Raw genomic sequence first — 24,075 nt, 5'->3', positions numbered from 1 at the left:
TTCATGGCGCCGAGCCCAACAATCACGAAGTGTCTTTTTCGATCGGAACGATTGTAGGAAACTGGCTCTATATACACTACACCAAAATGAGGTATAGTGTGTATAGCGTCCAGGTGACCCCAGAGGTAGGCAGAGATTAAAGTTAGATAGAACCTTACTCTCTATTTGTGGTAGAGTGGTCGAGCAGTAAGGCAGTATCAGAGGACAGTGTTAAGCATTTGATGTACACACTCAGTCAGCAAATGAATTCACACACTCAAGAACTGAACTCTAGGCCAATTGTTTTTGTATAAAATAATATACTGTTTTATTTTTAGAACCAAGCAAGCCTGGCACAGGTAAGCATTAAACACTTTTCAGTAAAAAGTTACTGGATATAGAACAGTTTGAAAATGCAATAGAATTTGTACTTTGTTTGATGTATAGGGGATGCAGTAGGTTGCAACACTTAGCAAATACAGTACATTGGAATCAATAGGCTTTTTCAGTAAATTGCAGGTAAGTTACTTTTCTCGTTACTTTGCTAACTCAGTACTGGATACCTGGATTCAGGACTGGGACATTTCCTGAGAACAGGTAAGTGAATAACTTTTGGTTATTCGCATGATTTTTAAAGAATATCTTTAGATTTCAAAACTCCACACTTAGTCTTTTTTTTGGAAGAAAAACAGTGCTTTGAAATGAATGGGCTTTTTCAGTAAATTACAGGTAAGTAACTTTGTACGTTACTTTTCTTACTCAGTGCTGGATACCTGGATTCAGCACTGGGACATTTCCTTTAAACAGGTAAGTAAATACGTTTTGGTTATTTGTGCGATTATTTTTAGATTTCAAAACTCCACACTTAAAAACTTTTTGGAAGAAAATTGTCAATGTTATGCTATGAAGGAAAAACAGATTATGGGTTCACAGGTAAGTAATCGAGTGTGGGAGTTAAGGTTCTGGGGTTAGACTCAGGGGTCTCCCAGGGTCAGTGATGCACTGTTGTTGCACCCTCAGCGGCACTAGGGCTGCCGAGTGCAGAGTGTTGAGGCCCAATGTTATCCAATGGGGGATAGGGGGCCTCTGGTTGGTGGCTACTGGCGAGCAGGCCACTGGGTTGTGGGAGCAAAGTTCCTAGGGTTAAGGTCAGAGCAAATGGGGAAACAAAGTAGCACAAAAGGTGCACCCTCAGCGGCACTGGGGCAACCGGCTGCAGAGTGCTGTTTCAACATGGGGTGCCCTGTTGTTTTCTATGGAGAACCTCCAGTTTGAAAAAGCACTGCAGGCAGGGGAATGAAGGACTTCAGGGTGCGACCACCACTTGGAGAGGTAAGTTGGGAAGTTAAGGGTTGGTTAGGCACCTTCTGTTTGGGCACACAAGGCCGTGGGGCGTCGGGTGCAGGGGTGCCTTTTGGGGTCGGATCTTCTTACCAGCTCCTGGTCGCGGTTAGGGGGGGCTTTCTAGATTTAGACTGCAGGTGTCGGCTGGAGGCTTGAGGCAGGTCAGGGGTTGCCGGATCTCGGGTCAGGATCGCCGGGAGGACCTCCTCGTGGTGTTTTTCCACTCAAGCTCGGGCCGGGTTCGGCGGGTGCAGAGTGGGCTGGATTTGTGGTCTCTGGCAGCTGCCAGGGATTGCTGTTGAACAAATCCTGTGTTCACGGGAGAAGCAGTCTTTGGAAGTGAAGGCAGGCAGGTCCTCCGGGGTTTTTGAAGTTGCTGGCTGCAGGACACACTGGGATTTCGCAGGAGCAGGTTCGAGGGGAGACAGGCCGGTAGGGCTGGGGCCAAGTCAGTGGCCGTCTTCCTCTTGTTAGCTGCCGCACAGCTGTTCGGTCCTCCTTCTTCTTTTCTTCTTCTTTCTTGGCTGGATCTGAGTAAGCAAGGTTCAGGGTGCCCCTAAATACTAAATGTAGGGGTGTTACAGGTAGGTAAAGGGCAGGGACCAATGGGTCCCTTCCCTGGGGTGGGTACACCCCCTATTCTGCCACTCTCCAGTGGGAGGGGGGCAAGAGCCTGTCCCTGGTTGGCTGGGTCCCCCCATCCTCAAGATGGCGGGGACTCGAGGTTGTGCTTCACCTCGCCTCCCCCACCTGAGGGGCGGAGTTGCCAGAGGTGGGCACACCTCTTTCCCTCACTTGTTTTTCCTGCCGGTTCTCCCGCCCAAAGTGGGGGGTAGAACCAGTGGGGACCAGTTGCTGAAAGCAGCAAATGGTCTGGAAGGCTCACAAATGCGGCCTGCCTTTGAAGCTTCTCCTTCGTGAACCCTGCCCATCCTGGGGAGGAGACTTGGCACCTCGTCCCAGGATGTGCATTGTTTCTGGCCCCCGAGAGCAGCAGGCTCTCGACCCAGGGGTCCAGAAACATGTCTGTTGATGGCAGCCTGCGCAGCCGCTCTGTTGGGACACTAGAGGTTTTCAGGGGGCATCTCTGAGATGCCCTCTGTGGTGCATTTTACATTAAATCCCACACTGGCATCAGTGTGGGTTTAATGTGCTGAGAAGTTTGATACCAAACTTTCCAGTCTTCAGTGTAGCCATAATGGTGCTGTGGAGTTCGTAATGACAACCTCCCAGCACCATATACTCTTAATGGCAGCACTGCACTTACAAAGCCCAAGAATGGACTTGGGCACTGTAGGGGCACAGGGCTCATGCCCTTGTGCCCTCACCACTGGCATAGTGCACCCAGCTGGAGGGGTGGCTGACCTAGGCCAGGGCAGTGCTTTGTAGGCATGGCACACAGGGGTGTGTGCCATGTCGACTTTTCACTTTGTTCTGCACCAAAACACGCAGCCTGCAAAGGCAGTGTGTGAGTGTAGTGGTTCAGGAGCTCTAAGCGTGGCACAATAAGTGCTGCAGCCCTTAGAGGCCTTCTCTGGTCACAGTGCCCTGGGTACCTGTGGTACCAGTTACCAGGGGCTGACCTGTGGCAAGAGATGGCAATTGGGATTGTTTTGGGGAAAGAACACAGGCCCTGGGAACCTGATTGGCAGGGACCCAGGGCACACCAAGTAAAAGTGCATCAGTATTCTGGCAAAAAGGGGGGGTTACTGCAACAGAAACCCACTTTCCTACAACGATTGACACACGTCGCAGTCCTTCTCGTCGTGCTCCGGGGACAAGCAGAGGTTGCAAACTTCGTGCAAGTCAGTGCGTGGAAATTTAGCACGACACCGGGACATAACTTGAATGGAGTCCGTTCCATTGACTGGTAGCGGGGTCGGCACGGGTAGGCCAGAGGGCCTGCTTCGAGTTTTCCGATGGAAAGTTTTTCGAAGTGAGACAATGCGTGTCGAATGAGGAATCTTGATCGATAACAATACCATTGAGGGTAGTCGATTGCGCGTCGAAGGGGCCCGAAAACGGTCCCAAACCGGAGCGCATCAATACACATCCGAACCCAATGGCGGAAAAAACAATCTAAGGATGGAGTCGATGCCCATGCGCACTATCACCGAAAGGAGGAGTCAACTACCTCGTGACTACAAGACTTCTTTGAACAAAAACAAAGTGCACTCATCTGGACCCAACACCAGATGGCGATCTATGCTAAAGCATATGATCTACAACTCATATGCCTTGAACACAACATCATTTCAAAAGAACCAGAACACAAGAGGCTAAGCCCAGGCCAGGACATATGATTTATCATCATATGTAAAGTGCGTGTAACATAGAATTTCTGAGGGGGAGGAATGACCTCTTAAGTGAGTTGTTTGTACCATGGTAATAACTACCAGTAAAGAAAGTAATTCGGTTTAAAGGCACGCTCACATACAACTCCATCATTGGGGTCACGTGAGATCTTATATGATGCTTACAGTCAGCTCAATGATGAAACAGAGTGTGATGTCATATATGAAATTAAGTGAGAGGTCATGGGCTCCGCGTGGCGGGGAAGAAAGATATGGTAAAGTTGCTTGCAATATCTGTCAGATTTCAGTGGTTTTAGATTTTGTAGCATATCCATAAAAAATATTTTATTAAAATGTAGTTTTTCATAACACTTTATTCTATCAAGTAAGAAAAGTACTATACCATTCCTGCGACAGAGGTTTTCAGGGACCTTAGATGCTTTTGTTACTTTGCCCCAGCTGGAAGTATACACTAAGTATGGCCTTCAAGGTTCAAGGCATATGGCCAGTACCCTGGCCACAGACCTTGAGATGAGGCATCCTCGAAGGGCTAGGGGGGGCCTGGGGCAGTCCCTGTGCCCACTGCCTATGTCCTCCAAGCCTGCAGTACACGCAGGGCATGGCTTGTACCTACTACTTGCACATATTTCCTCGACCCTCAGTGCAAGGCCTGTACGTCCTTTGTCCCTTCCCAGCAGGCTCTGGGCACAGTGTGTGGACTTGAAGAGGCCATGCTGCCAGCCTCCATATCTACAGCGCATGAGGGCATGGCCTGGGCCATCTATGGAGAGTGCGATGTTTGGCAAAGATCTCTGCCCCATACGTCCAGCCCCTCAGCATGAACTCCAGCTGTGGTCTGCGAGCTCTGGGTGCCGGATGTGGCACTAAACATCCCCAGTATGGCTTTGAGTGGTACCTTGCAGGAGTCTGTGCTGCTTCACCCCTCCCAGCATGCCCTCTGCTTGCCTCACATTCTATTATTGTTCACCTTTGCACTCAGGTCTTCCTTAGGGACGGGAAAGGTCATTAACCACTGGGGAACTGAACCCAGGATTGGAGTAACTGAGACAAGCTCCTTGAATGCTTCTGGACAAGCTGTGCTGAGGAACTCACATGTATGTCACTTGTTTTTACACTGCAGGAATGAGGCATCGTGTTACGCTGAAATGAAGTTATGGAATATACAAGGCACCTGGACTCCCTTGCTGTTCCTTTAATGATGCGGGTCACAGATGGATGTGGAATCCATATGTGAGCAGCATTCTGTCTGAGAATCTACGGCGTTCCTCTCACCCTTCCCTCTGGCTCTTCATGTGACTTCTTATCATGGGTTTTTAAGGGACAGAATATGACGCTGGACAATAGAACTCGAGTACCATATCTATAGACCTGATCAATGCAGATGAGGAGACCTGATCAATGCAGATGAGGACACCTGATTAATGCAGGCGAGGAGACCTGATCAGTGCAGGTGAGGAGACCTGATCAGTGCAGGTGAGGAGGCCTGATCAGTGCAGGTGAGGAGGCCTGACCAATCCAGGTGAGGAGACCTGATCAATGCAGGTGAGGAGGCCTGATCAATGCCGGTGAGGAGGCCTGATCAATGCAGGTGAGGAGACCTGATCAGTGCGGGCGAGGAGGCCTGATCAGTGCGGGCGAGGAGCCTGACCAATGCTGGTGAGGAGCCTGACCAATGCTGGTGAGGAGCCTGATCAATACAGGTGAGGAGCCTGATCAATGCTGGTGAGGAGCCTGATCAATGCTGGTGAGGAGCCTGATCAATACAGGTGAGGAGCCTGATCAATGCAGGTGAGGAGACCTGATAAATGCAGGTGAGGAGGCCTGATCAATGCAGGTGAGGAGGCCTGATCAATGCAGGTGAGGAGGCCTGATCAATGCAGGTGAGGAGGCCTGATCAATGCAGGTGAGGAGGCCTGATCAATGCAGGTGAGGAGGCCTGATCAATGCAGGTGAGGAGGCCTGATCAATGCAGGTGAGGAGGCCTGATCAATGCAGGTGAGGAGGCCTGATCAATGCGGGTGAGGAGGCCTGATCAATGCGGGTGAGGAGGCCTGATCAGTGCGGGTGAGGAGGCCTGATCAGTGCGGGTGAGGAGCCTGACCAATGCTGGTGAGGATCCTGATCAATGCAGGTGAGGAGCCTGACCAGTGCAGGTGAGGAGACCTGATCAATTCAGGTGAGGAGCCTGACCAATGCAGGTGAGGAGACCTGATCAATGCAGGTGAGGAGACCTGATCAATGCAGGTGAGGAGACCTGATCAATGCAGGTGAGGAGACCTGATCAATGCAGGTGAGAAGACCTGATCAGTGCAGGTGAGGAGACCTGATCAATGCCGGTGAGGAGGCCTGACCAGTGCTGGCGAGGAAGCCTGACCAATGCAGGTGAGGAGGCCTGATCAGTGCAGGCGAGGAGGCCTGACCAGTGGAGGCGAGGAGGCCTGACCAATGCAGGCGAGGAGGCCTGATCAGTGCAGGTGAGGAGGCCTGACCAGTGCAGGCGAGGAGGCCTGATCAGTGCAGACGAGGAGACCTGATCAATGCAGGCGAGGAGACCTGATCAGTGCAGACGAGGAGACCTGATCAGTGCAGGCGAGGAGACCTGATCAATGCAGGCGAGGAGACCTGATCAATGCAGGTGAGGAGACCTGATCAATGCAGGTGAGGAGGCCTGATCAGTGCAGGTGAGGAGGCCTGATCAGTGCAAGTGAGGAGGCCTGACCAATGCAAGTGTGGAGGCCTGGTCAATGCAGGTGAGGAGGCCTGATCAATGCAGGTGAGGAGGCCTGATCAATGAAGGTGAGGAGGCCTGATCAATGCAGGTGAGGAGGCCTGATCAGTTCAGGTGAGGAGGCCTGATCAGTTCAGGTGAGGAGGCCTGATCAATGCAGGTGAGGAGGCCTGATCAATGCAGGTGAGGAGGCCTGATCAATGCAGGTGTGGAGCCTGATCAATGCAGGTGAGGATACCCGATCAATGCAGGTGAGGAGACCTGATCAATGCAGGTGAGGAGACCTGATCAATGCAGGTGAGAAGACCTGATCAGTGCAGGTGAGGAGACCTGATCAATGCCGGTGAGGAGGCCTGACCAGTGCTGGCGAGGAAGCCTGACCAATGCAGGTGAGGAGGCCTGATCAGTGCAGACGAGGAGGCCTGATCAGTGCAGACGAGGAGGCCTGATCAGTGCAGACGAGGAGGCCTGATCAGTGCAGACGAGGAGGCCTGATCAGTGCAGACGAGGAGGCCTGATCAGTGCAGACGAGGAGACCTGATCAATGCCGGTGAGGAGGCCTGATCAGTGCAGGCGAGGAGGCCTGATCAGTGCAGGCGAGGAGGCCTGATCAGTGCAGGCGAGGAGGCCTGATCAGTGCAGGCGAGGAGGCCTGATCAGTGCAGGCGAGGAGGCCTGATCAGTGCAGGCGAGGAGGCCTGATCAGTGCAGGCGAGGAGACCTGATCAATGCAGGCGAGGAGACCTGATCAATGCAGGTGAGGAGACCTGATCAATGCAGGTGAGGAGACCTGATCAATGCAGGCGAGGAGACCTGATCAATGCAGGTGAGGAGGCCTGATCAGTGCAGGTGAGGAGGCCTGATCAGTGCAAGTGAGGAGGCCTGGTCAATGCAGGTGAGGGAGGAGGCCTGATCAATGCAGGTGAGGAGGCCTGATCAATGCAGGTGAGGAGACCTCATCAATGCGGGTGAAGAGACCTGATCAATTCAGGCGAGGAGCCTGACCAATGCAGGTGAGGAGACCTGATCAATGCAGGTGAGGAGACCTGATCAATGCAGGTGAGGAGACCTGATCAATGCAGGTGAGGAGACCTGATCAATGCAGGTGAGGAGGCCTGATCAATGCAGGTGAGGAGGCCTGATCAATGCAGGCGTGGAGACCTGATCAATGCAGGCGTGGAGACCTGATCAATGCAGGCGAGGAGACCTGATCAATGCAGGCGAGGAGACCTGATCAATGCAGGCGATGAGACCTGATCAATTCAGGTGAGGAGACCTGATCAATTCAGGTGAGGAGACCTGATCAATGCAGATGAGGAGACCTGATCAATGCAGGTGAGGAGGACTGATCAATGCAGGTGAGGAGACCTGTAACCCTGATGCAATCTGTAAGGAAGTGCCCGGGTCCACTGATCTCACACTGACCACTATCAGTGAGCGTCTGTTGTTTTCTGGTGATTACTCCGTATCCACAGGAATCGTTCAGAGGACAATAAAGTGTCTATGAGTGACCATGAGCGATCATGCAGCTTTCTTTTCGAACCTATGAAAAATCTGGCTAAAGTGCATCGTTGGACCCTGTTCTTTTTACCTGATGCCTGTAAATGGATGAGAGACTTGCTCCACCCGGCATCCGGCCGAAGAGTTTGGTCTCATCTACACGTTAAAGGTCCTCTTGATCTTGGACAATCCCCATGACTTCAGTGAAATGACGCTGATGGCCACCACCAGCTCCACTGCTGAGGCTTGAGATCATCGGACCCACGTGCGCCCCATCCCTTGAGGGCCCCACATCCCTCATCAACTGATGGTCTCGTACATAAAGCTATTTGAGAACATTATCTTGACTTAGACACACAAACGGTGTGTTTTACAAGTGCACATTTCCATTTTTAAAACACAAAACAAGAATCTGCACCTGCAAATCGACTTTTTCAAATGTCATTTTACACTGTGATGGTGTAACATGACATGGGAGTAAATCTGCTCCTAAGAGTGAGGAATGGGCATTCCAAAGCTGAAATGCCACACCAGGTTGGTGAAAAACCACAAACTCCCAAGTTGACCAGTACGCCCAAACTTTTTCACAGTCCACTCTCTTCCCAAACACAGCTTGAGATTTAGGGATTCATTTAAAGTTGGTAGAGCTATTGTTTTTCAAACTCACTCCTCAGTTTTCCAGTAATAACAAGAACCTTTTAGCACTGGCCTTTGCTGCGTTTCCTTTCCTTCTGTCATGGCAGCAGCAGAGGATGAACATGGAGTTGTTCTGTTAAGCCGGGATCGCTCCTCATTATGAGCGACAGAGCTGCCTTCCTGCCCCCCAGACACGGACACGGTAGCACTTGTGTGTCCCACACACTCATGAACCTCTTTGAAAGTTTACTGAATTCAAATCAGGCTTCTAAGTGGTAAACTCAGAAATCTTTCCCACCACTGACTTACTTGGGGAGGAAGTGATATGATCCGGTCTCTCGGGTTCTGGGAGGTTCTTGCGCTTCAGCTGCTCTCCTTTCCCTCTTAACGTAAAAACGGATGTGATGAAGGGATCTCCTGCTTTTAAAAGGAAACAAATGAGAGTTTCTAGTTCCTCATAAAAAATTCAAGTACTATCACTTTGGATAAAAGTATGTGATTACAAAACAGAACTCTTACAAGCAAATGTTACTACATGTTGGCAAGAAACCATGTGGACAACCTCAACGCATCACACACTGGGTCCCTGCCCATGGCGACACGAGCTGATGCTACAGGAATGGATGCATCAACCAGCAGGAGTGCTGCACGGCTTCATGCACTACCATCCTTGGCTCCAGAGCCAAAGCTCGCCAACACAGTCACCACTGCCCCACCACTGCTGCTGCCCATCATGTGTTGGGCAACAGATTTAAGGCCACATGCCTCAATCTTTTTTCCGGTCGCTAACGGGCCGATTCGCAGAATCGGCTCGTTCGCAACCGGAAAGGGCCTTTTCCTATGCATGTACCTTTTTACATTCACAATATTAGGTAATCGCAATTTATCGCAATTACCTACATTTTGAATGCATTTAGGGAAAGGCAAATCGCGATTCCTAAACGCGACTTTGCATCACGCCTTTCCTAAATGCGACTTTGCATCACGCCTTTCCTAAACGCGACTTTGCATCACGCCTTTCCTAAACGCGACGTTGCATTTAGGAAACACTAATTACCATCAACTTCAAGTTGATGGTCAATTGCAAATTCTTTGAAAAATTCACAAAAGTTCAATTTTCAATATGACATGTGGCGTACACACATGCCCTTAGGGCATGTCTGTGAGCCACACGTGCGCACTTAACTTTTGGGGGGGTATCAGGGGGGCCTTAAGCACCCTTGGAATTGCATTTGCAATTTGCGATTACCAATTTGGTACCCGCAATTTGGGAAAGCATTCCCATTCGTTCCTAAGGGCCTACAGGCCCATAGCAATGAATGGAGTCACATTACCTAATAGCGATTCTCAATTTGTGAATCTCTATTAGGTAATGTGTAGGACCCGCAATTTATTTTTCGATTTCTACATGCATGAGGAATTGCGTTTCCTAAATAGCGATTCCTTAAAAATCGCTATTAAGGAATCGCAATTCCATATGATGATGGATGTGGCCCTTAGTAAAGAGTGAGGCGCACATGGCTGTTAACACAGTCCCCAGGCAACCACTGTTTAGAGAGTCTTCTTTAGTAGCAGTAGTAAATGAGATTTTATTGTATTAATCAAAAGATTACAATAAAAAAATAAAAATTATCACAATCAGCGCAAATAACAGATGATTGTTAGGAAGTTCTAGATGCATATTAGTTAAAATCGATGTTTAAAAACAGTTTGCTTAGCTGAAGAAATTAATACTTTATAGCCTTGGTCTTAAGAATTTCATTGGCTGTAATATTACACTATTGTCTCTGTCACTAAAACAGTATCTTTAAGCCTCCACAGTACATCTTATTTTTGCCTTATTATCAATCGATCGTAAATACATTTCTATTAAAAACAAGAGCTTGGGTAAATACATAAAATGTGCAGAAGGGTTTCTACTGTTAGTCCACAGACTCAACAAGAAAATTTTCCTTTGAGAACTGGTTCCATTTCCCCTCGAATTCCTAAATGGGGATATAAAGCGGACTATATCTTAGAAATTTCATTTTAACATGCCTGGCAGGTTAGACCCTAGATATTCTTGGCTCTGTGAGGCAAATGTGAAAAAAAAGCGAATTCCGAATGATTATATTGTTTTGACTTTTCCAAGCCCGTGTCCCTCTGTCTGCGAGTTAAAATCCTGCAGAGTAGACTTTTCTGTGTAAGTCGAATTAACTGTGCCAGCGACTCTAGATCGGGTCTTTAGATGTTCCTAGAGCCATGTTTGAGGATAAAGCATTCTGCTCCAAGGCTTTACACGCTGTTTCCTTAGTTCCTGATGGATTAAGGATCTTAGAGTTGATGGATCCGCTCTTGCGCAATCACAGGGATAATTCAGAGTGCTTCTGTGTGAAGTGATGTTTAAGATTTTTGGTTTTGTTTGAGCCTGACTACATAATGTGGAGTCGCTGTTCGGAGATGGAAGCGATTGCACACACATTGCATATGTGTATTATCAAGACTGGTTATGACCTTATGGTTTAACATAGGAGATACAGAGAGCAGGTATGGAATAAGATCCATGTTTAGTGCTTTTAATGATGGCTTGACTGCTCTGCCACCGAACAGGTTGGCAAATCTTACATTAGCCCCAAGAGAATCATATTGATTGACTGTTTTGATCAAAGCATCTCTTAAGAGCCACAAAACAGGCTTAGGTTAATTTCCAAAGATCATAAGTTTTGTTCTTGACTGAGTTCATTCTCCAAGTTGAATTTATTTAAATGATTTAATAGATATTGTAGACATTTTAAGGGTTTGCGACAATGTCTCCAAATTGTCGGCGTAGAGTAGACCAAATGTGATATTCTTGAACCTCCCAGCTTAGGTGGAATGCCAAGATCGGAGTCCAGAGACACGGTCAAATCAGCGATATACAAGGAAAATAATATGGGGGCCAGAATACACCCTTGTTCGAGGCCATTCTCAGGGCTAAATTTGGTTGTCAAAACATTGTCGGTGAATAACTTTACCTGGAACCAAGTGTCAGTGTGTAATTCAACCAGGAAATGCAAACAGCAAGGGTTGCTATTCCACGTCTTGAGCTTTGCCCATAGTGTATGCTGGTTCACTTTATCAAACGCAGGCATACAACGTTGGTTTGTTTTTTCATGTTTTTTTGCAAGAAGAGTCAGGGCCATAAAGTTGTCAACAATCACACTTACATACAAGAACTGAACACTAGCGGTCTGAACACTGGCTATTCTTGGAACCCGGGAACGAGCAAAGTATGCAAACTTTCTGTACACTTTACATGTCATTTTCCCTGAAATGTCGTCCTCAGTACATCATTTTTTCTTTGTTTGTGTTGGAAACAGGCAGGTCTGACGACAGCAAGACCACCATGAGATGGAGGGGATGCATGAAAAAAGAAAGCGAGTGGTGGGAAGGTACAGGCACCCCTACACTTTATGTGCTGGACATAGGGTCCTTGGATCATTGCCAGGCATCTGGCTGCACTTTTGTGTCCTTCCTTTGGTGTGTTCATTACATCTCCATCCCTCGCCAACTCTCTATAAGGTAGACCTCTGCACTAACTGCACATGGTAGGCCTCCACATGGGTGTCAGTGTGGACCTAGGTGGTGCCTTGTTGCACCCACTCAAGGGTTCTTAGTGACAAGCAAGTAAGTTCCCCCTTTGTGAATGGTGTCATCTGGAGCCTTTTCACTTGAGGCCAAGGACACGACTGATGGGGTGTGACGGGCATCCTTGCTCAGGGATGTTATTGCAACATTGTGATTTGTGTAACTCTCTGAACCGTGCCGCGTTGAGTGTTTGTTCTCAAGTGTTTATCCCTTACATGCTTCAGATTCTGGTTCACAGATAGATTGTCAGGGCAAGATTTGTTTCCTGTATTTTTTATGGAAAAATTCCAATCACACATGGGTTCATTTTGTAGCGAATTTACAATAGTGTTGTCACTCTATCTGCGATAATGAGTGAAGGAACAGCCAACACGTGTTTCACCCCTTTACATGGCCATCCGGCCTGGGGCTTCTTCAGGGCTGTACATACATTCATAATTTATATTTTAAAAAAAAGGGGGGGGGGGAGTGGTATTTATCACCGTGAGAAAGAAGAAGGGATGGTAACAAGATTAGTGGGAAGCGAGAAAGAAAGAGAGGGAAAGTAAATGTATTTGTTTTGGATAGGAATGCAGGGCAATAATAGAGAGTGGGGAAGGAAAAGAGAAAGTGGGAGCACAACGAAAGAGACGTATAGTTTTTGGACATTGACGTACGAAAGTTAATCATAAGATTAGAGGAAATGGTCAAACGGAGATATGGAAGATCCAAAGGAATGGAAGGAATGGGTAAATAGAAGGATAGGTGGACAGCAGAAACAGGATTGGAAAACACAACCGGGGAGGAATGAGGTATGGAGAATCAGGTGAAAGTAAAGAGAAAAAGAAACGGGGAAGAAGAAGAATAGAAGGACAGTGGAAACAGGTGGCAGGCGGCATGTGGAGGACATTACAAATGTATCATATGATTACATATCCAAGCGAATCAATTATAAGCAAAGGAATTGAAAATACAAGGTGATATAACAAATTGTATGTACATTCAAAAAGCAAAAATATCACAGATATTAATATTAAGTGAAGAGGCATAGCAAATATAAGAATGTGGGAGAAAAAGACCAATCATGACAAGGAAAAAGGGGTCAATTGTACCAGGGTGGTACGTTCTGTCGTACTTTAATATTCGGGACCGCGTAGGGGACAGGGCCCTACCCCTGTCTATCTTGGTATTAGCGAACCGCAAATGGTAAATGCGGCATGTACGAGTGTTTTATATATCGTTCTAGCTATGAATGCACTGTGTACACGTTATTCAGCTTCACTACGCGGGTTCCATTTTGGAAGCAGTGGCCATCTTGTCATTGCCCTCACATAGGCTATGATGGAGTTAATACGGGCCTCACAGTACATGGGCTTTCCCTCTGACTTCTCTGTGACCTGGGCAGCTGGCTCTGCTGCCCCGGGTCAAACCGGTCTCACGAGCTCCCCTTCCTCTGTCCACCTGTGATTAGCATCAGGGCTTGACCCGTCATAAAACCCTTTCATTCTATACAATCCCCCGGCTAATCTCTTCTACACCTGCTTGTTCCTGCTTTATGACTTGTTTCCCAAAACAGGAGATGCTCATGTTTATTGGGGGGTCTCTTTACATCAAACGTGGGATCTGAACCTTACTGTGTAAATCATTGTGGGCTGGCCGAACTGGAATGTGGGATGGTCATCATGACTCTGCTTTTTCGTTTGTAATGTATACTTATAATGGCCATATCGTAAACCAAGGAATGTGTGCCTGGAGCATGATATTTTGTACTTAAGGAGAAGTCCGTTCCTATGATTTTCAGCAGTCTCCTGAGAACATACACGCTGTTGTACTTCTAGGATACCTGTCATTGGTCTGCAGCCAATAAACGAATCTTTGACTTCACCCAGAAGACTCTGTGTTTCTGTAGGTCCGGAACAGGGTGAACCCAGAAGTCATAGGGTGTGTGCCCCTGCACCGCTGGGTCTAAAATACCCAGTACTTCAGTTTGGCGCCCAACTCGGGACGATTTCAGCGGTACCAGTCCAAGCCAGAGGTTCGTGAGGAGCTTCGTGTAGAAATTCCGGAGGAAGGCCGCCACTTCATCGACCCCTGCATGTCGACGTGGTCCGAAAGTCTTTTCTGCGAGGTTCTCCGAGTCCCGACGGCTACGAAGGACTGCTGCCCTGATTAATCGACCTGTTTTGGACCCTTGACGAGTTTGAGAGAGCGAAACAATCGAGAGAGTCTTCTGGTGACGCCATCGATCAGCAATATTCAGTTAAGTATAAGTGGAGCGTCTCCCATTTGTTTTGGTATCCTTCGGGATCATTTGAATTGGTACTTTGGAGTTTGCAAACGCCAAAACCAGAGGACTCGTGTATTCACGAGAATATCGTAATCGATAATCCTTTGACGTTTGGATCTAGACTAGTGAGCAAAGATGCCTGGTTCTGGACTATTTGGTAGATTATTCTGTTTGGGTTGTGGAAAAGATTTCCAGCTAGAGGAATCATGTCCGGTTCCTCCGGTTGGAACTCCAACTTATGAGCTCTATGTGAAACATGGCGTAGGCCCCATTGCATATAACGAAGTGTGGATCCACTACACCAGGAAAGATGGTGTTTTAAAATGGCCCCAAAATGGTAGTTTTGATACCGATATTTTAGATAATTTGGAAATTAAATTGTTTAAGAAGAAAGCCCGGCCGGCGATGTTTGACTCTTTCCGCTTATGGCGAAAGGAAGCCAAACAGAAGGAAATCAAGTTAGCGAAAAAGAATAAGAGAGAGAGAGGTATGTCAGTAATGCAAGCAGCTGTACAATTTAAAGACAATGAGGAGGAGCAAATGAATGAGCAATTGCACAGGCAGCGTAAGTTAGGGATTGACAAATGTTACCCAGCTTTGCCACATTCTAAGCAGAATGAGTCAGAAGAAAAGGAGAAAGATCCCCTGATGTCACATTTGTTGAGTTCGCCACCCCCGTATGCTCAAACTGCCACGGCACCTCCCCAGCTTGTAAATATGCCGCCTCCAGTGCATGTACTGCAAGCCTTGCCGCAACCGCCAGTTGCTTTGCAGCCAGTTCCTATTCCTGTAGCGCAGTCCTCTCAAGCGCCTCCAGTTGTGCTTCCAACTGCCCCCGCACTTCTTGCGACTTTGCCTAATCCAGTAACTGCCTCCCCTAACACTCTTCCTTCCACCACTCCAGTACCTGTCTCTACATCCTCTTTTCTTCCCTCTGTTTTTCCCCCTGTTCTCGCCTCAGCTTCCCCTTCAGCGCGACAGCGCTTAGCTAATGTGGTTACTACATTAATGTCTCCTCTCTTTGGGTCATCTGGTGCAACTCCTGGTGTACAGCGTAAGCGGTTGCGCAGCCAATTGCCTAACCCCGATGAGAAAAAGGTAATAGATCACATGGCGCGTAGATGGATCGTTTTTCCTTCACTGTATGATGTGGAATCAGTTGTCAACATTTTCCATCAATGGGATGCCACCAAACAGAGATATGTGTTTGAGAAAATGTGCGAAATTCTCTGTGAAGAATTGGAGGATAGTGGTAGAAATCCAAACCCGCAGGAATTGTGTAGAGTGAGGTTCGATTTTGGAACTGGTATAATTGTGGACCGCGAAGTAGATAAAGCAGTTGCGGTTGTATTGTCCTTAAGGAATGACGATTGCCAACAGTCATTGTTTGAACAAGAGGTCCTTGTGGGGAAAGAGGCAAAAGCGCGACAATACCCTATGAGAGAAGTTCCCCCGGTATGGAAGGAAGCGGTTGCAGCTGCCGGTGGTAACCCCGCTGTGGCAGCGCATTTCCAGCGTGTTTGGGTGCATGTTCCATGGAAGCGCTCTGAGGTGTTAGCGCTTAAGCAGTCCTTGCCTGATCCCCGTAAAAACCCAGCAGGTTATTATAAAGAGTTGTCACAGACGGCAGGGTCATGCATTATGAATCTGGCCGACATAGACATGTTGTTTGGTAATGTTGTTCCACAGCCTCTATGGGGATCAATTCGTAATGTAGATCACAATGCAGAACTAGGGGATACATGGACTAACATTGTTGCTGCTGACGCTAGACAAACTGGTGGTGCGAAACCAGAACCTTTAGTAGCTGAATTGCCTGGTAGAATCATCACGTATATGAAGACGATAATGCCTGCGATGCGCGTAAATTGGGACAAGTTATCTGCATGCAAGCAGAAGAAAGATGAGACAGTGTCAGACTTCTTTACTAGGTTTGAAGAAACGTTTATTGATCACAGTGGGCAAGATATGAGTACTGAGGGTGGCCAACGGCTGTTTGTGGATAAGTTTGTGCAGAATTTACTTCCTGACCTGTGTAAAAAGTTAAAAGATTCAGAAAGTTCTTGGGCTGTTTCTTCTTCAGCGCAAATACTGGCTACTGTACAGTATTATGAGAACAGAGATAAAGACAAAGGTCCTTTTACAGCAGGCCTATCCGCCACGTGGAGGTCAGAATAATTATAGACAACCCCAAGGTGTCTATCACCAACCCCAACAGTTTCAGACAAACCAGCAAATGAACGGGTATTACCAACCACGTGTCCCTATAGGTCCCAACCAATGTTCATACTGTAAAGAGGAAGGTCATTATAAATATAGTTGCCCTAAATTAATGGAGCGGAACGGTAATGCGTATGGCGCAAGAGGAAGGGGTGGTCAGCAAGCTCCTAGAGGCCGAGGGCGTGGAAGTGTTCCCCAGAACGCGCGTCCTCTGCCGCCTCAAAGTACCATCAATAGCTTTGATCAGCAAGCTAACGCGATTAGCAATACGGCTCAGTATTATAATAATGATTATTATGCAGAGGACGGTGATGCAGAGAATAATGATTACTAGGAATGCCATAGACAAAGAGAGGGAGTTGTTTCAGTGCCAGTGGATCAGAGTGGACCGTATGTTGAGGTGACTACAGCAAATGTAACGGAGCCTTTTCTGTTAGACACTGGTGCCGCAAAGAGTTCAATCATGCATTCAAAACTCCCTGGCGCACCTTTGTCTGGCGATATAAATGTTTCAGTAGGTTTTTCTGGCGCCCCGGTTAGGAACCCGATTTCCAGTCCTATGTCACTTTCTGTTGGACCTTGCGAGCTGAAAGCACCTCTGATCCTGACAACAGCTTGTGGTGAGAATTTGCTAGGATTAGATTTGTTGAAAAGATTGCACGCTACACTGTATTGTTCTCCTTCAGGAGTACAACTTACATTAGGCAAGAAAGTGATTTCCCCAATGTATTTGTCTAAAAACACGATGCCACCTGAATTGTCGTCCCTTCCGGATGCCCTTTGGGCTACTGGTCCCAATGATGTGGGCCTCTTGGAGATACCGCCATATGTGGTGACTCTAAAGGCTAATGTCAGACTGCCACGTATTCCCCAGTACAAGATCTCTAATGAAGGGCAGAAAGCATTGTTAGACATCGTCAGCGACTTGATTAATAAGGGTGTGATTGAAGAGACAAGAGGCAACGTTTGCAATAGTCCGATTTTACCTGTCTTAAAACGAACGGACCCTTCACAGCCACCTGTTTACAGATTTGTGATTGATCTCAGAGAGGTTAATAAGATTGTTGTGCCACAGTTTCCGGTTGTTCCTGATATAACTGCCTTGTTAACAATGATTCCAGCCTCTGCTGCATGGTTTTCAGTGATTGATTTAAAGAATGCTTTCTTTAGCATCCCAATTGCAGAAGAGAGCAGAGATATTTTTGGTTTTAGTCTGGGAGGCCGAAGCTTCCGTTTCAAACGCGCTCCCCAGGGCTACTGTGAGAGTCCATCCATATACAGTCAGGCTCTGAAAGCGCAGCTTGATGCACTTGTTTTACCTAGTGGCGCTATCCTGATTCAGTAAGTGGACGATTTACTGATCGCTGCGGATACTGAGAAGATTTGTAAAGAAGCCACATTATCACTGTTGCGCCATTTATCTGCTTTCCATCACAAAGTGTCTCTCTCTAAGCTGCAATATTGTCGACAAGAAGTGACCTACTTAGGTCATCTCTTATCGAAGGAGGGAAGGAAACTGACCCCAGAAAGAATTCAAGCTATTGCACAGTTAAGTGTGCCGAAAACACAGAGAGAAGTGCGTGCTTTCTTGGGCATCACTTCATACTGTAGGCATTGGATCCCTAGTTTTTCCTTATTGGCAAAACCTTTGTTAGCCTTAACATGCAAAGACACACCGAATCCTATCCCATGGTCTGAAGAGTGCCAGAAAAGTTTTGTGGAATTGCGTAATGCGTTATGTTCAGCACCTGTGTTGGGTACCCCTGACTACAGTAAGCCTTTTACATTGTATGTTCACGAGAAAGATGGATGTGCGTTGTCAGTGTTAACACAGCCTTTTGGCGACAGACCGCGCCCATGCGCATATTTTTCATCCACCTTGGACCCTGTAGCAAGGGCATTGCCAAGCTGTCTGAGAGCGACAGCTGCTGCAGCGATGTCTATCCGACAATCGGCTGGTTTGGTAATGGACAACACATTGATTGTCATGGTTCCACACGCTGTAGACACATTATTAAATAGAACCAAGACACAACACTTGACCAGTGCACGATTATCGGGCTACGAACTTACACTGTTAGCTAATCACATACACATAAAAAGATGCAATACGCTGAATCCAGCTACATTGTTGCCAATTCCAACAGACTCAGATGAGATTGAGCAACATGACTGTCTGTTCAGAACAGAAGAAGAGACGAAAGGGAGAGTAGATCTGAAAGATACTCCCCTGATTGAGTGTGATGGCACTTTATGGGTAGATGGTTCATGTTTCAAACTCCCTAATGGTGACACGACTGCTGCATATGCTATCACGACTTTACACACAGTCGTGGAAACTGCACGAGTGCCACATAATTCGGCCCAAGCAGCAGAATTAATCGCCCTCACGAGAGCATGTGTGTTGTCTGAAGGAATGAGAGTGAACATATACACAGATAGCCAGTACGCCTTTGGCGTGGCTCATAATTTTGGGCGTTTGTGGAAGGAGCGTGGGTTCCTGACGTCGCATGGAGCTAAAATTCAGAATGGCAAGTTAGTGAATGATCTCCTTGAGTCACTGACCCTACCGTTGCAAGTTGCGATCATGAAATGCAGTGCGCACAGGAAAATCACAGATGATGAAGGACGTGGGAATGCGTTTGCTGATGAGACCGCGAGAGAAACAGCACAGAATGTGAAGACTAGAATGTATGTTGCAGGTCCCGCAAGATGGGTTAATGATGTGGGAATGTGTGAGAACACAATAGAGAGTGTGAAGTCGCTTCAAGCTGAAGCCACAGAGGAAGAGTTAAGCAAGTGGAGAGAAAGTATGGGTAAGTTGGATGAGAATGGTTGTTGGGTTGATCTGACAGAACATAGGCGATGGTTGTTGCCTGATGCATATGTGCTTCCAGTGGTTACTATGGCACATGGAATGGCACATATCAGTACGAAAGGTATATGCAAGTTGTTGGCTCCAGTATGGCAGAATGCTGGGATTCCCAAGTGTGCAGAGAACGTGGTCAAGAATTGTATAGTATGCTTGAAGTACAACCCTGGTAGGGGAACCCCAACTCCGGCTGGTCGCTTTGCACCCCCATCATGTCCATTTGAAGTTTTGCAGCTGGACTTTATTCACATGGAAAGATGCAACAACCTGAAATATGTACTGGTGGTTGTTTGTGCTTTCTCAAAATGGATAGAGGCTTATCCTCTGAAAGATAACACTGCCCTATCCACAGCCAAAGCCCTTGTGAAGGAGTTTTTCCCTAGGTTTGGGATGCCAAGAATGGTGTGGTGTGATAACGGAAGTGAGTTTGTGGGTAAAGTGATGAAGAATGTATGTGAAGGGCTAGGGATAAAGCAGAAGTTCCACGCTGCAAATCACCCCCAATCAGCTGGATTAGTAGAACGCTACAACGGAGCCTTAAAGCTCAAGCTGGCTAAAATTCAGGCGAGCACCGGTCTTAAATGGCCTGACGCTTTGCCTTTAGCACTCCTGTCCACCAGAATGACCATACACTCACGAGTGGGACTTAGCCCTTACGAGGTCGTCTTTGGCCGCCCGGCTAATGTATGGGGCGTGCCAAGACCGGCGAAATTTCGCGAAATAGAACATCCAGTACTGCTCGATTACCTGTATGATTTGACTGTTAAACTGCGTGTTTTGCACCAACAGGTACATGATACCCTGCCCAAGCCTCTGAACCTCCTGGACACCCTATCAACCCTGGTACGTGGGTGCTAGTCCGAAACTTCCAGCGCAAGAACAACGACGAGCCTCGCTGGATCGGCCCTCATCTTGTTCTTCTTTCAACAAGATCAGCAGTACGAGTGAAAGGGAAGAAGCACTGGATTCATGGTACTCACTGCAAAGTAGTCCCCTTGCCTCTGCCATATGACCAGTGGGTCAAGGAGGGTATCGCGGACTCAGAGACAGACATTGTACCTCGCTTCGTACCATTCAGTGACGCACGCATAAGAGACACAGTTTCAGATCAAGAGAGTGACAATATTCTGCAGAAAGCTGTGCCACCATCAAGTCGACTGGACACCACTGAGCCTGAACTTTTGTTTCAAGACCAAACAGCACCTGGCCGTCTCCGCTATAATTTGAGACCAAGGCCCATGGACAAATAGAGATTTCCTCATTATTTCCCTTTTGACATTTTTGCTCTCCCATCTGAAGGACTTTCTTGATTTTTGTTTTTCGAACCACCATCCGGGTTCTGCCGCAGGGTCGCGGTGCCAAGACTTTGGGGTACAGGCCGAAGACGCTAGGTCAACGGTTCTGGTTAGTCTAGGGCGTTTCCCTGGACTGACAGGCGTGCCCCTTAGCAGAAGAAACTCATCCACCGCGAGCGGCCCGAGTAGAGGATGGAGTTTTTTAAGATGGAGAGACCGATTGAGGAAATGAACTTTAACGCAAGGATGTGCAGAATTGTAAAAAGTAAATGTTTTGTCTTTTTGTCCCTTTTTACACTGTGTAGTATCATAATGTTTACTGTAGGATTTGTGTTCTTCTCCGCTCAAAAGCCCATTGCACCCACTCAACAGCCTATATCTCTTTCTACTGCCTCCTCTCACTCTTTTCACCCTTTGCCTGAGCACGAACAGACCAGACGATCAGAGTTTGTAAATAACTCGTTTATCCAGCTCTTGCACCAGCACCAACTGGTAATGAATACGACCAATTGCTGGGTGTGTGGGTTAATGCCCCATACCATTAACAAAGGTATTCCCTACCTGGTGCTACCGTACAGTTACAATGGATCGTCATGGGCATTCCAAACCATGTTTCTCTATGCTCTAGATACATACTCCCCTCGCCAACCGCGTTCCATCAGACCCATCACCAATAATAAGGCTTTGATGAAAGGAGTTGCCGATATGAGTAGGGATATTAATGCATACTCATCTATTCCCAAAGAAGAGTTGAGACCTTATGTAGGATGGAACGCGACGGGGTATAGTATTAGTCTGGGTGAAAGACAGCGAAAAATCTCATCTCCAATCTGGGTCGTACCCCACATGGGTCGGTTCTGCTTACAGGGTAATGGTCAGAATCCTAGAGCTCAACTGGGAAGGAGTGACTGTACTGAAACGTACACCTTCCCGTCGCAGTTTTCCCCTGCGTTTCTAGCTGCTAAGGGCACATATTTCATCTGTCATGACCGAGCATATACATGGCTGCCCCCTGATTTCTCGGGCACATGTTATATTGCGAACTTGCTACCGCCGACATTTACTGCCGCCCCTGACTATCACAAGACCAGAGTTGTGAGAGGTGTGATTAGTAAGGAGGACACTGCCGGTCAGGAAGCAGGAGACTTCTTCTTGGGTTTCCTGCCGTTTTGGGGACCTATGGTCAATAGTAGGAACCTGAGACAGCTGACTCGTGTGGTTGAATCCACTGTCAATGTAACGGCTGGTGCCCTTAGTAATCTGACAGCTGAGCTACAAGCGGATCGCCTTATGACTCTGCAGAACCGCATGGTTCTAGACGTTATTCTTGCAGACCGCGGTGGGGTATGCAAGGTCATCCAATCCAGTTGCTGCATTTTCATACCAGATAATGCTCCAACAGTGTATCAAGCCATCTCCAAACTCCATAAAATATCTGAAGCCATACACGTGGATAAGGGAGATTGGTCACTGGTGGGGTGGTTCTGGGAATTGATATCTGCCTGGGGTTGGAAAGTTCTGATGGTCGTTGGAATGATCTTAGCCATCCTTTTCCTGTTCTGTCTGTGTATACAGTGTGCTCCCGCGCTATGTGGTCTCTGTACTACCTTATGTGTAAGGAAGCCTGTATCGAGGGACGAGCTAAGTAATAGGATGATGCTACAGCAGCATCTCCATGACTTTGTGAACATTGACCTAGACTCGGATTAAGATGAGTATAGTGATTGCCTATGTAAGGGCAAAAGGAGGGTCTGTCGTACTTTAATATTCGGGACCGCGTAGGGGACAGGGCCCTACCCCTGTCTATCTTGGTATTAGCGAACCGCAAATGGTAAATGCGGCATGTACGAGTGTTTTATATATCGTTCTAGCTATGAATGCACTGTGTACACGTTATTCAGCTTCACTACGCGGGTTCCATTTTGGAAGCAGTGGCCATCTTGTCATTGCCCTCACATAGGCTATGATGGAGTTAATACGGGCCTCACAGTACATGGGCTTTCCCTCTGACTTCTCTGTGACCTGGGCAGCTGGCTCTGCTGCCCCGGGTCAAACCGGTCTCACGAGCTCCCCTTCCTCTGTCCACCTGTGATTAGCATCAGGGCTTGACCCGTCATAAAACCCTTTCATTCTATACAATCCCCCGGCTAATCTCTTCTACACCTGCTTGTTCCTGCTTTATGACTTGTTTCCCAAAACAGGAGATGCTCATGTTTATTGGGGGGTCTCTTTACATCAAACGTGGGATCTGAACCTTACTGTGTAAATCATTGTGGGCTGGCCGAACTGGAATGTGGGATGGTCATCATGACTGTGCTTTTTCGTTTGTAATGTATACTTATAATGGCCATATCGTAAACCAAGGAATGTGTGCCTGGAGCATGATATTTTGTACTTAAGGAGAAGTCCGTTCCTATGATTTTCAGCAGTCTCCTGAGAACATACACGCTGTTGTACTTCTAGGATACCTGTCATTGGTCTGCAGCCAATAAACGAATCTTTGACTTCACCCAGAAGACTCTGTGTTTCTGTAGGTCCGGAACAGGGTGAACCCAGAAGTCATAGGGTGTGTGCCCCTGCACCGCTGGGTCTAAAATACCCAGTACTTCAGTTCATCAAATGAAATTTGGGATTACGCATACGAGGTCCCCGAATTCGGGTTGCGAGTAGTTGAAAAATACATTTGAAGAATCCAGTAGTGTAACACATATCATATGAATAGATCGACAATTAAATAATTTTGCGAATTGGAGGTAGGCGTTTTGAACGACAATGGTAACAATAAACATATTGAGGCAGTGACGAAAGATTGATATATCAAGCGTGAAAACACGCGTGAGATGGACATTTGCGAAAATAAGACACACAACATATGTTATCAATAGGTCAGTGTTATGAGTATGGTAACGAAAACGTGTGTTTTAGAGAGAAAAAGACCGTGTGAGCGAATTATCACATGAGACATTATAGTAAATCAAAGAATAAAAATAAGTATAAATATAAATAAATAAATTAAAGGTTGGCAGCGATATATTTACAATTGTTGTTTTCATGATGTCGGGTCCAATAGGAAGCAGGGTATGTATCGAGATAAGAAAGGGCGAGATTTGTTTAGACAAACCAAGGCCAGGGAGAAGTTATATGTACAGAGGAGGAAATAATTCCGCTAACGGAGTGTGCGCAGTGACAAGTGATCGGACAGAGCTAGTCTGACTAAATATATTCGTAGAAGATGTATGCTACCTCATGCGAGAATATCGTAACAAGCTATTTGAGTAACGTTGTGTTGTGAACAGATTTTCAGGTGCGGCGGC

General features: G+C 47.2%; 1 protein-coding gene across 4 annotated transcripts in view; it reads right to left on the bottom strand.

The window, feature by feature from the left end:
* LOC146813458 (uncharacterized) overlaps window positions 1-24,075 on the bottom strand; it is a 315,417-nt gene that overhangs the window by 183,481 nt on the left and 107,861 nt on the right. For 2 of the 4 annotated variants that reach the window (XM_085620215.1, XM_085620217.1), the window contains exon 6: window positions 8,812-8,919. In XM_085620215.1, coding sequence (XP_085476341.1) covers window positions 8,812-8,919 — 108 coding nt within the window. Of the gene's footprint in view, window positions 1-8,811; window positions 8,923-24,075 lie in introns of all 4 variants that reach the window. The other 2 variants (XM_085620214.1, XM_085620216.1) reach the window with 1 other exon arrangement.

This window comes from Triturus cristatus, chromosome 7, assembly GCF_964204655.1.
Source record: "Triturus cristatus chromosome 7, aTriCri1.1, whole genome shotgun sequence".
Lineage (NCBI taxonomy): Eukaryota > Metazoa > Chordata > Amphibia > Caudata > Salamandridae > Triturus > Triturus cristatus.
The sequence above is the reverse complement of the archived record's forward strand: the minus strand, read 5'-3'. Positions and strand labels throughout refer to the sequence as shown.